The following is a 13,336-nucleotide window of genomic DNA, read 5'->3' as shown; positions in this document are numbered from 1 at the left end:
ACCAATGAAGCCTGCAGTAAGACTTTTCACAGCATTTTCATAAATGCCAGATATTTGCAATCTTGTCATCACATAAAAATTGTACGTATTATTCCACTGCAACTTGATTTGTCTTCTTTTTTTTTTTTTTTGAGACGGAGTTTCGCTCTTGTTACCCAGGCTGGAGTGCAATGGCACGATCTCGGCTCACCGCAACCTCCGCCTCCTGGGCTCAGGCAATTCTCTTGCCTCAGCCTCCCGAGTAGCTGGGATTCCAGGCACGCACCACCATGCCCAGCTAATTTTTTGTATTTTAAGTAGAGACGGGGTTTCACCATGTTGACCAGGATGGTCTCGATCTCTTGACCTTGTGATCCACCCGCCTCGGCCTCCCAAAGTGCTGGGATTGATTTGTCTTCTTAACATTATTACCTGGGTGTAAGTAAATTGATAAACTATGTTACCATATATAGACTCTGCTGCATCTTTTTTGTAACCGAAAAAGTAATATATATACATGGTTAAAAAATCAAGTAGTACTCAAAAGTAAACAGTAAAATATTTTAGTGTCACTTCCACAAAGGCCCTCAGTCCTCATTTGAGAGGCAACAAGTGTTAACAGGTCTGTGAATGCTTTTAGAAATATTCTATTATTGGCCGGCCGCGGTGGCTCACGCCTATAATTCCAGCACTTTGGGAGGCCGAGGCGGGCGGATCACAAGGTCAAGAGATCGAGACCATCCTGGTCAACAAGGTGAACCCCATCTCTACTAAAAATACAAAAATTAGCTGGGCTTGGTGGCGCATGCCTGTAGTCCCAGCTACTCAGGAGGCTAAGGCAGGGGAATTGCTTGAACCCCAAAGGCGGAGGTTGCAGTGAGCCGAGATCGTGCCATTGCACTCCAGTCTGGGTAACAACAGCAAAACTCCATCTCAAAAAAAAAAAAAAGAAATATTCTATTATTATTATTATTTTTGTGACACAGTTTCACTTCTTGCCCAGGATGGAGTGCAATAGTGTGATCTCAGCTCACCACAACCTCCACCTCCCAGGTTCAAGTGAAGATTATGGGATTACAGGCATGTGCCACCATGCCCTGCTAACTTTTTGTATTTTTAGTAGAGACGGGGTTTCTTCAAGTTGGTCAGGCTGAACTTGAACTCCAGACCTCAGGTGATCCACCTGCCTCAGCCACCCAAAGTGCTGGGATTACAGGTGTGAGCCACCAGCCTGTCCTTAGAAATATTCTATTATATACAGGACTACAGGTGCACACCAGCCCTCTCAACTCCCTTTTAAAAACTGCAAATAGGGGCCGAGTGTGAATGGGCACACAATGTCCTCTGGATAGCAAGTAGTTTGCAGTCTCTTGATATGATAGACAACACTGCTATTATCAGCAATATCCTTACATGTGTGCAAATATATCCACAATGAATTCTTTGAAGAATATGTAAAATTCTTCAAAGTAAAAATATATGTACTTTTTTTTTGCCCATGACACAGCCGTCAGGATATCCTAAGGACATCTGTCCTACATTTTACTGGTGGGCTTTTTTTTTTGAGACAGAGTCTTGCTCTGTCACCAGAGCTGGAGTGCAGTGGCGCAATCTTGGGTCACTGTAACCTCTGCCTCCCAGGTTCAAGCAATTCTGCCTCAGCCTCCAAAGTAGCTGGGTCTACAGGTGTGCACCACCACGCCCAGCTAATTTTTTTTATATTTTAGCACAGACAAGGTTTCACCATGTTGGCCAGGATGGTCTCGATCTCCTCACCTTATGATCCAACCACCTCGGCCTCCCAAAGTGCTGGGATTATAGGCGTGAGCCACCACACTCTACATTTTAAATGTTGTTAGATACAGCACAACTGCCCTCTGAAACACATATATTTTTTATAAACATCACCTCTGGATAGGTCCCCTTCATCCAGCCAACTTACATGAATAAACCACAGAAGATTCACTATGATGACTGTAGGAAGAGGATGGAATTGGGGTCTAAAGTGAGCTTGTAGTGAGTGATGTGGGAGAAGCTGGGCTTCCAGAAGTGGGTCGTCTTCAATACTCTGGGTGATATCCAAGGAACCCTAAGGTGAAGAAAAACGAAAGCAAGCTATAATCACCACTTTCTGGATTATGTTTCTAAAACAAACCTACTAAACTATAAAGCTTTTTTTTTTTTTTTTAAGACAAGGTTTTACCATGTTGGTCAGGCTGGTCTTGAACTCTCAACCTCAGGTGATCTGCACGCCTTGGCCTCCAAAGTGCTTGGATTACAGGTGTGAGCCACCACGCCCAGCCGAGCTTTTTAACCATATACAAATTAAAGGCAAGAAAACACATTCCCTACCTAAAGCCAATTTTTAAAAATTAATTAATTTTTTAAAAGTTGTAGAGAGAGGGTCTCGCTATGTTGCCCAGGCTGGTCTTTTTTGTTTGTGTTTTGTTTTTAGTTTGTCTTTGAGACAGAGTTTTGCTCTGTTGCCAAGGCTGGAGTGTAATGATGCAATCTCCACTCACTGCAGTCTCCATCTCCCAGGTTCAAGCGATTCTCTTGAGTAGCTGGGACTACAAGCATGGCCCACCACACCCAGTTAATTTTTTTTATTTTTAGTAGAGATGGGTTTTCATTATGTTGTCCAGGCTGGCCTCAGGTGATCCACCTGACCTCAGGTGATCCACCCGCCTCAGCCTCTCAAAGTGGTGGGATTACAGGCATGAGCCACTGCACCCAGCCCCAGGCTGGTCTTGAACTCTTGGCACCAAGTGATCCTTCTGTCTAGGCCTCCCATATTGCTGGGATTACAGATGTGAGCCACCACAATCAGCCTAAAGCCAATTAAAAAAAAAATACTCTCCTATGAATAACTACTATGTACATCTTCGGAAAACAAGTTTTTAAATGGGTAGAGGAAATCTTAAATCAATTATATCTATATCTTTTTTTTATTATTATTAGAGATGGAGTTTCACCATGTTGGCCAGGCTAGTCTTGAACTCCTGACCTCATGTGATCCCCCTGCCTCGGGCTCCCAAAGTGCTGGGATTATAGGCATAAGCCACCACACCTGGCCCAGTTGCAATTTTTAAAATAAGTTTTATTTAAACTGGTTATTCTAGTTAGGAAAAAAAAAGGTTTATTATGTATATTTAAGGCATATAACACGTTACAGGACATATACAGATAGTAAAAAGGTTACTATAGCGGAGCAAATTAACACATCCAGCATCTCACATGGTAATCCACTATTTGTGTTTGTGGCAACAGCACCTAAAACCTACTCATTTAGCATGGATCCCACACATAGTACAATTTTATTCCCTGTAGTCCTATGTTGTACGTAACTCCAGTAGACTTGTTCATCCTCTGTATCTGCTGCTTTGTATCCTCTGACCTACATCTCCCCATTTCTTTCCTGGGTCTGCTGCCCTAGAGTTGCAGTTCTTAAACTGTCTCTGGTGGTTCCACAAAATTTTTAAAAGTTGATGGAGGCTTTATTAAGAGTTCTTAAAACAAACTTTCCATTATGATAGAAATACTTTAGTGTACTAATGGAAACAGATGACCTGGATTGGCCCTTGAGAAAACTTCAGTTTGTAGATACCAGATTCTCTCTGACTTTTTTTTTTTAAGATGAGGTTTCACCATGCTGGTCAGACTGGTCTCGAACCCTTGCCCTCATGATCTGCCTGCCTCAGCCTCCCAAGGTGCTGGGATTACAGGCATGAGCCACCACGCCTGGCAAACTACCAGATTCTCAATGAAAGCAACTACAGAGTTGTAATGTCACCAAAGTGGCCAACAAAGACTTAGTATGTGGAGGCTGTCACCTAAATATTTCAGCAAGTCATATTTAAAGGTACAATTTTGACAGCAACAGTTCTTTCAGGTCTCTACTCCATATAAATGAATCAAAACTATTTCTCAATCTCAGGCCCTTACTGTAAACTATTATGAATAACACTTTGCCTAGGGTAAAAGACTATAGAGTGATTAGGTTTTCATTGGGGAGGTAAGAGATAAAGACATGAAGGACTAAATAACAATACAAGAATACACAATAGAATATAGTGCACAGAGATCTACTGACAGCATAGCAATTATAGTTAACAATTCTACATTGTAAGGCCGGGCGCAGTGGCTCATACCTGTAATCCTGGCACTTTGGGAGGCCGAAGTGGGCAGATTACTTGAAATCAAGAGTTCGAGACCAGCCTTGCCAACATGGTGAAACATCGTCTCTACTAAAAATATAAAAAATTAGCCAGGCATGGTGGCATGCACCTGTAATCCCAGCTACTCAGGAGGCTGAGGCGGGAGAATCACCTGGACCCAGGAGGCAGAGATTGTAGTGAGCCAAGATCGCACCACTGCACTCCAGCCTGGGTGACAGAGCAAGACTCAGTCTCAAAGAAAAAAAAATTCATATACACACACACATATATATATTTACATACTTAAGATCTACACTCTTAACAAATTAAAAGTATATACAGTGCAATACAGGCACACGCCACCATGCCCAGCTAATTTTTGTATTTTTAGTAGAGACGGGGTTTCACCACGTTGGCCAATACTGCACTGTATATACTTTTAATTTGTTAAGAGTGTAGATCTTAAGTGTTCCCATCACATGTTAAAAAAAGGAAAAAGAGGGCCGGGAGTGGTGGCTCACGCCTATAATCCCAGCACTTTGGGAGGCCGAGGCAGGTGGATCATGAGGTCAAGAGATCAAGATCATCTTGCACTCCAGCCTGGGTAACAAGAGCGAAACTCCATCTCAAAAAAAAAAAAAAAAGGAAAAAGAATATGGTGCATGGGAAGTACATAATAAGTCAGCAAAGGAAAAGCACAGAGGACAATGCAAAAAAATTAGGTTAGCTAATTACACTACGATGAGATGGAAATGAAGCATTCATAAATAGGATTTGGCTACATAGAATGAGAGCTCTTCATTTTAGAAGAAGTAGGGACTAGGACAAATGATGTAAGGGATGGCTGTTGAGTGCTAAGGTAACCCAGTTAAATACAGTAATCTGGGGTATAACCCAGCTCTGGAGTGCTGAAGTGGGCTCCTCAATTTCCAGTCACAGGCATTCAACACTACTCTGTACCTATTTTTTTTTCGATTGAGTCTTGCTCTGTTGCCCAGGCTGGAGTGCAGTGGCTTGATCTCTGCTCACTGCAGCTTCCACCTTCAGGGTTCAAGGGATTCTCCTGTCTCAGCCTCCTGAGTAGCTGGGATTACAGGCACACGCCACCATGCCCAGCTAATTTTTGTATTTTTAGTAGAGATGGGGTTTCACCACGTTGGCCAAGCTGGTCTCAAACTCCTGACCTCATGTAATCCGCTTGCCTTGGCCTTCCGAAGTGCTGGGATTATAGGCATGAGCCACTATGGCTGGCCAACTCTTTTATTTTAATGCCTAGACTGCTTCCTGTTTAGTTTACCATAACTCATGGTACCATTCAGATTACTCCTGTTCTCTTCAAGACCCCTCTGCCTCTAGCTCATTCTGTCAGCAGATGTTGGAGCTTCGAGATCTGCTCTTCCCTTGGCTAATGTCTGTGCATTCTTTCATGCTCAGAAGGGGTAATTCCCACCACGTGGCTTTTCTGGATGCCCCTAATCTGGATTATGCTAACCTCCATGTTTTTAAAAGTGTTCTGTGCTTGCCTCTTCTATCATACTATCCTGTGATAGTCTCTTACTTATCTCTTCTCCACTAGACTTCATTGGACCCGTTAACGCTACACCTCTTGTCTTTGTAATCCCAGCACCCAAAAGTCTCAGGGTTGTCACTCGGCAAACATTTGATAGATGAATAATTCAGTGCCCCAAACCTGTCTCTGCGGTATTTTCTAACTCAGTTATAGGCATCATCAAAGATGTGGGCTAATCAGAAGAGATTATCAGGACACATGGGGAATCTATCCACAAAGGCAATAAGAGCTGTGGTTAAGGGCAGGCTCCTGAAGGCAGACTGCCTGGATTCCAGCACAAGTGTCACCACTTTCTAGCTGAGAGCAAGTTACTTCACCTCTCATGCCTCAGTTTTTACATCTAAAAAGGAGACTAATAATAGCACCTGCTTCGTAGCTGTGTCAGAAATATTAAATAAGTTACTATGCATGCAAGTGCTCATAACACTGCCTGACACAGGAAAAGCACTCAATAAGTATTAGCCACTATTATCTCTTTATTGTTTTTTTTAATATTTTTACATTTTAAAATAAAAAATGAGATGGGATCTCACTATGTTGGCCAGGTTGGTCTTGAACTCTTGGTCTCAAGCAATCCTCCCAAGTGGACTCCCAATGTACTAAGATTACAGGTATGAGCCACCATACCTAGCCTTTTTATTAACTCTTACTTTTCACTTGCACCCTGCTATGGTCTAAATGTTGGTGTCCCTCAATAGTCCCCCACTTTCCTTTGGGAAGTAATTAAGCCATGAGAGTTCCACCCTCATAAATGAGATTAGTGCCCTTATAAAAGAGGCTCGAATAAGCTCCCTTCCACCCTCCGCCACATGAGGACGCAGAAGAAGGCACCATCTTTAAAGCAGAGAGCAACCCCACTCCAGGGCTCTTGGCACCCTAATCTTGGTCTTCCTGAATCTGTGAATGCCTTAACCGTGGACTTCTATCCTCTAGCACTGTGAGCAATACATTCCTATTTGTAAATAATTCCATCTGTATTTTGTTATAGCAACCCAAACAAAGATACTACTCCTATAATCATTACATTCTATCCACTTAGGACTGGGGCATGATAAAAAGAGAAAAAAATCATTACCATTCTAACCCCTAAACCTGTTCTTTCCTCTCTATTCTCACTATCTTAATCCAGGGCCTCCCATTTCCCACGGCCTTTTACTAGAAGCTTCCAGTCTCCTGGTCTCGGCAATCTCTTTCACTGCTGTCAGAATTCTTCCAAGGCAAACACTCCTGTTTCTCTCCTCAAAACCCTTGGGTAGCTCCCTGTGATGGTCACTATTTGTGTCAAATGGATGGTAAAGTATCGTTTCTGGGTATGTCTATGAGGAGACAGACATTTGAGTCAGTGGACTGGGAGAGGAAGACCACCCTCAATAAGGGTGAGCACCATCCAATCAGCCATGAATGCAGCTAGAACCAAGCACCGAATGGGGGTATAAGCAGCTTGCTGAGTCTTCTGGCTCTCTTTCTTCCCTGCGTCAGACACTTGCTTCCTTTCTTCCTGCCCTTAGACATCAGACTCCAGGTTCTTCGGCCTTTGGACTCTGGGACCTGCACCAGCAGCTTGCTTGGGCTCTCAGGCCTTGGGCTGTAGACTGAAGGCTGCACCGTTGGCTTCCCTAGTTTTGAAGCTTTTGGACTTGGACTGTGCAACTACCACTTTCCCTTTCCCGGCGTGCAGGTGGCCTATCATGGGACTTCACTGTGTAATCTTGTGAGCCAATTCTCCCTAATAAACTCTCTTTTATATATACATATATCCTGTTGGTTCTGTCCCTTTGTATAATCCTAATACAACCTCCATAGTTCTCAGGACAAAGTCCAAATTCTTAGTCTATCACTTTACAATCTACCCCCAAGTTACTTCTAAAGATCTCTCTATCTTTTTGAGATGGAGTCTCGCCCTGTTGCCTAGGCTGGAGTGCAATGGCAGGATCTCAGCTCACTGAAAACTCTGCCTCCTGGGTTCAAATGATTCTCCTGCCTCAGTCTCTCAAGTAGCTGGGACCACAGGCACACTCCACTATGCTCAGCTGATTTCTGTATTTTTAATAGAGATGGGGTTTCACCATGTTGCCCAGCCTGGTCTCAAACTCCTGAGCTCAAGCAATCCACCCTTCATCTAACATTGTAGTTTTCATCTAGACGAGTTTGAGCTGGGTCTACTTTGTATCTTCCATGCCTCCGTTTACAGAAGCATTCATAACAATGTGTAATGTCCATATGCTATTTCTAGCATATTTCATGTCTGAATCAGTTTCAAAGGACTCAGTACAGCTCATATTTTCCTGCCTCTTTACATGCCTTGTAATTTTTTATTGAATGCCAGATATTTCCAATTTTACCTCTGTGGGTGCTGGACATTTTCTGTATTCCTATATTCTTGAACTTTGTTCTGCAGTACAGCAAAGTCACGTAGAAACAGTCTGATTTTTTTGGTCTTGCCGTTAAGAAATTAGGTGGACTTCATCTAGGGCTAATTCTACTCCACTACTGAGACAAGACCTTTCTGAGTACTCCACCCGCATGTTCTGTGAATTATGGGGGTTTTGTCTGGCTGGTAGGTGAAATAGGCAGTATTCTTGGCCCTGTATGGAGAAACTGTTCCTTCTAATCCTTTAAGGTGGTTCTTTTTGAGGCCTCCAAAAGCTTCCTCATGCCCCGATTAGCACTCTACTGGATGCCTGGGGGATCCCCATGCAGATCTTCAGAGTTCTCCCTCTTTGTAGCTCTCTCCTCTCTGGGTGCTGTCTTGGGAACTCTAGTTGCCTCCGTCTCCTAGATCCTCAACTCCATCTCACCAACTCAGAAATCTGCTGGGCTCTGCCTGGTTTCCCCGTGCCTTGTCACAGCCTGCACTCTTTCAAGGCAGTAAGCCAGGGCAGTGATGGGGTTCACAGCATTTGTTTCCCATTTCTGAGATTGCTACCCTTTGTTGTCTGACATCCAATATCTCACAAAGTGTTGTATCTTATGTTATATCTAGTTTTTTGGTTGTTTCAGGCACAATGGTACATCTATTCCCGGTTACTCCATGTTGGCTGGGAATTGAAGTACCTACTAAACAATGAATCCATACTATCGCAAAGTCTTTGATTCAACTCATTTAAGTGTCTGCACCCAAAGCATGGTCCACAATTTTTAGCTTTTTACTGAAGACTAGAAATCATGTCTACAAAATACCAAAAGCAGGAGACTTAGTCAGATCTAAAGTGACTTCAATATGTGGTTGGTGTTAAAACATTAATCTCTAATTATTTTTTATTTCTTTTTATTTTTTATTTTTGAGATGGAGTCTCACTCTGTCATCCAGGCTGGAGGGCAGTGGCGTGATCTTGGCTCACTGCAACCTCAGCCTTCTGGGGTCAAGCGATTCTTCTGCCTCAGCCTCCTGAGTAGATGGGATTAGAGGCCCCCACCACCATGCCTGGCTAATTTTTGTATTTTTAGTAGAGACAGAGTTTTTACCATGCTGGCCAAGCTGGTCTCAAACTCCTGACTTTAGGTGATCTGCCTGCCTCTGCCTTCCAAAGTGCTGGGATTACAGGCATGGGCCTCCCAGACTGCTTCGTTCTTCCGTGTTTGATGAAGCAGATTTCTAATACTGTATGCATCCTAAAGCTAAAAGCTACAGATCCAAGAACCCTAGAGCAGCTCAGTATCAACCAAGAAGCACTTACTACGTGGTTTTTCTAAGTCTCTCATTTTCTTCTTACATATTCATTTTTTTCCATATACTGTCAGCTCATGAAGCTCACCCTTAAAAACTCAGAAACAATAGATTTTGCTTTAAATATATATATGAGTCTTAAGTCTACTTACAGGTCTTATAGTTAATTTTCCATTTTCTCAACTCGAAAAAATAGAAAATTTTAGTCTCATTAGAAATGTTTGGTTTTTATTTCATCAAGATTATTTAACTATGGTCACTGCTCAAGAATCTAAGCTACCATAGCGCTGGGACTGTTTCATGTTTCTTTCTTTTCTTAATGTACTTCATTCAGTAGGATCACAGTAATATTCCTACTAATTTATTAACCCAAATTAGTACTTTAACCGTCAACTTTGCATTTCTCAAAAGCAAAAATTACTTTCCAATAGAAAATCCAGTTAATTCTGGACATATATACGTTTCCTCTAAAAACGTCTTATGATACTTAAGCAAAGAAATAAGATTTTTGTAATTATGCTATCATTCTGTATTACACACGCTGTAAACTGGGCCAACTGGTGTTTTTTTCGTAATCTGGTTTGAATCTATCAACGATTTAAAAACCTTTACATTCCTACCATGCTAGATTCAAAACAGCACATGACACTGTTTTTCTCTGGTGTGGGTTTCCAGGCGATGATAGCGACAGGTCTGTCCGCAGTACGCTGGCACCCGGCCCGAGCGTCGCTGTCACTCCAGGTCCATAGCCTCTACAGCCAAGGCAAGGGACCCCACCAGGAAGGGAGATTCGCCCCGCTGCGCCCCTGGGGGGTCCGAGCGGAACCCAGCGGCCCGGCGCCCGGAGACTCGCGGGGAGGAAGGGCTGTCAGGCCAGGCGCGCATCACGTGAAGCTGCCAGTTCCGGGACCAAAGACGCGCCATGCACGTGGGCTGGGCAGCAGCCAGGAACCTTTGGAGCCGCGCGCCCACCGCCCAGAAGCCCGCCCTAGTCTCCACGAGGAAAATTAGCCCGGACCCGGCGTGTCGCAGATTCCACGGCCGCCCGGCGCCCTCCCACAGCCCAGCGCCCAGGCCTCCCCGGCAAAGGCGGCGCCCCCTACGGCTGTGGCCGCACTTGCTAAAGGAGGTTTCCATCCCTCAGCCTCCGCCCAGTGCGCCTCAACACAGGAAAAAGAGGATTCCGGGACCGGCAGCCGCGCGCAGCCTCCGTGCACTCACGTCTTCCATCCTGCCCCCCGCCGCCATTTCCTGACGCCAAAGGTCGAACCCCCGCCAGCCCCGACTCTCCACCTGGGCTGGGACGCTGCTGGAAGCGAAAGTAGCCACCTTCAGGGACCTGCCAGACCCCGCCCTAGACACACCCCCTCCTGCGTCTGCCCCGCCTTCGGCTGTCCCGATCCCCGCCCCCTCAGCCCGGATTAGCTGAGGTGGTGGGAGGGGCGTGCCGGCCCAGAGGACCTGGGCTGTGGGCGGCGGCTACCCCCTGCACCACCTCTGGTCCTGGAGATTCTGGCCGCGTCTGCTCGGTCCTCTCTAACCCGGAGACTTGGGCATTAAAGGATGCCTTCCTAGCCCAAGAATTTAACTATTTTCGGGCTCCACTTACATCTTTTAAGAACATTAACTTTTTTCGGTCTTGCCTAATTTTTGTTTGCAGAGACAGCTCTACGCCTAGGTAGAACCAGCGGTAAAATCCTACTCCACCAGCAGAGGGACAGGAGCAAAATAAAGATTCCAGTTTCCGTCACATGTTTACAGATTTCACCAATGGGAAAACAAAGCAGTTCGGAATGTTTACGGCGTTTGTTTATTTGTTTATTAAGATAAGAGTCTCGCTCTGCTGCCCACCCTGGAGTGCCCTGGCAATACCAGGGCTCACAGTAGCCTCGAACTCCTGGCCTCCTGGCCAGTTCTCCCACCTCAGCTTCTCAAAGTACTGGGATTACAGGCGTGAGCCACTGCGCCATCGTTTCTTTTTAAATGGAGTTTTAAAAAGAAAAAAACTTCAATTAAGTTTTCCAAAAAATACATGATTATAAAAATGTAAGCAAAGAAAGAAAGAAATTTTCTGTTGTTACCGGCTCGCAAAGAGAACCTTGGTATCAGTTAGAATAGATGCACTTTCAGCCGAGCATGGTGGCTCACTCCTGCAATCCCAGCACTTTGGGAGGCCGAGGCGGGTCGATCACGAGGTCAGGACTTCAAGACCAGCCTGGCCAACACAGTGAAACCCCGTCTCTACTAAAAATACAAAAAAATTTGCTGGTCATGGTGGCACGTGCCTGTAGTCCTAGCTACTGGGGAGGCTGAGGCAGAAGAATCGGTTGAACCCAGGAGGTGGAGGTTGCAGTGAGCTCAGATCGGCCTCCCAAAGTACAGGGATTACCGGCATGAGCCACCACTCCCGACCAGCAATTTTTTTTTTCCTCCGGCTTGATATTTTTCAAAATAAAGTCTAAAGGGAAAAGATAGGCTAAAGAGCTTGCTTAACATTTTAGGGTAGGAATAATCTGTGATTACTCAGTATAAGCCAGAAGAAAGAAATGGTATCAGGAGATAGAATTTTGAACTTTGCAAGGTTTAATAGAAGGAGGTTGGTGGAGCTGGGGAGTGAGGTTGTCAGGCAAGGAGGTGCACTTTAGTAGGAGACCTTGACTTCCAGGAAAAAGGACGACTGGGAGAAAAGGATGGTCTCTGGAAAATTAAGAGTGACTCTGCTGAAGGAAGAAGGGGAACACGATCCAGCTTGTCTTACCATTTGGTTTAGACCGTTCCTTGCAAGAATGGGTGCTATCTCATGTTTAGTCTGTCCAGGTGAAAATTAAAGAAAAGTATATAATTGCCACTAAAAGTCATCCATATTCTTTCTCAGGGAATATATGCAGAAACAATGGGTTTGGTGTAGGAATAGGATTATGTGGAACTCTGTCCAAAATGTACCACTCTCTGCAATGTATTTTTATAGTATTTCAGGCATAAATTATACACAGGAATTAAAACTTAGTCCTCACAAGGAAATAGTATTAAAATCTCAGCCCATATAATGCTCTAATGACTGCTAAAGCAATTTATATAAGCATAGACCTATAAATAAATTATTTATAATGTATCTGACACTTCATTTTTGTATGACTAAAGATCTTAGTGAATATTCTTGCATTTATTTGCCAATAAGGAATAAGGAAAGGAGCAGAGAAACTGTTTTCCTATTGTTGGGGCTCAGAAGATAGTATCTTCTGAGCACAGTGGCTCATGCTTGTAATCCCAGCATTTTGGGAGGCCAAGACGGGCAAATCACCTGACATCAGGAGTTCGAGACAAGCCTGGCCAACATGAGGAAACCCTGTCTCTACTAAAAATACAAAAATTAGCCAGGCACAATGGCATGCGCCTGTAATCCGGGGTACTCAGGAGACTGAGGCAGGAGAATGGTTTGAACCCGGGACCCGAGATTGCACTCCTGCACTCCAGCCTGGACGACAGGGCGAGACTCTTGTGAGATTTAAAAGTTTAAAAATGCAACCAGCCTGGCCAACATGATAAAACCCTGTCTCTACCAAAAATACAAAAATTAACCAGGTGTGGTGGTGGCAGGTGCCTGTAGTTTCAGCCACTCAGGAGGCTTAGGCATGAGAATTGCTTGAACCCGGGAGACAGAGGATGCAGTGAGCTGAGATTGTGCAACTGCACTTCAGCCTGGGTGACAACAAGAACTTGTCTCAAAAAAAAAAAAAAAAAAAGAGGATGGATAGTACCGCAAAGTATGGTGCTTTTACATCCTGAGTACTTGAAGTGAAGGACACGTTGGCAGGGCCTCCGAAGCAAAGTTTCTCTACGACTTTTCCCTACCCTCCTGTCTCCTGCTCCCCTTTCTCTCCCAAGGCAAGATATAGAAACTAGAATTCCTCTTTTCCAAGGCCCATCATAGAAACTAGAAATATTACTGTAACATTCCCCTAC

General features: G+C 44.3%; 1 protein-coding gene across 8 annotated transcripts in view; it reads right to left on the bottom strand.

Annotated features, from left to right (window-relative positions):
- TMEM192 (transmembrane protein 192) overlaps positions 1-10,735 on the bottom strand; it is a 39,708-nt gene extending 28,973 nt beyond the window's left edge. For 4 of the 8 annotated variants that reach the window (XM_078366318.1, XM_078366317.1, XM_078366320.1 and 1 more), the window contains exons 1-3: positions 10,595-10,735; positions 9,994-10,125; positions 1,922-2,068 (exon numbers count right to left, since the gene is read on the bottom strand). In XM_078366318.1, the coding sequence (XP_078222444.1) occupies positions 1,922-2,068; positions 9,994-10,125; positions 10,595-10,621 (306 nt within the window). In that variant the 5' untranslated portion in view covers positions 10,622-10,735. Of the gene's footprint in view, positions 1-1,921; positions 2,069-9,993; positions 10,237-10,594 lie in introns of those variants that run through there. The other 4 variants (XM_035292718.3, XM_008992498.4, XM_008992501.5 and 1 more) reach the window with 2 other exon arrangements.
- Positions 10,736-13,336: the final 2,601 nt, after the last annotated feature.

The sequence above is a fragment of the Callithrix jacchus genome, chromosome 3 (genome assembly GCF_049354715.1).
Source record: "Callithrix jacchus isolate 240 chromosome 3, calJac240_pri, whole genome shotgun sequence".
Lineage (NCBI taxonomy): Eukaryota > Metazoa > Chordata > Mammalia > Primates > Cebidae > Callithrix > Callithrix jacchus.
Note: the sequence above shows the minus strand (reverse complement) of the source record. Positions and strands in the feature narration are given on the sequence as shown.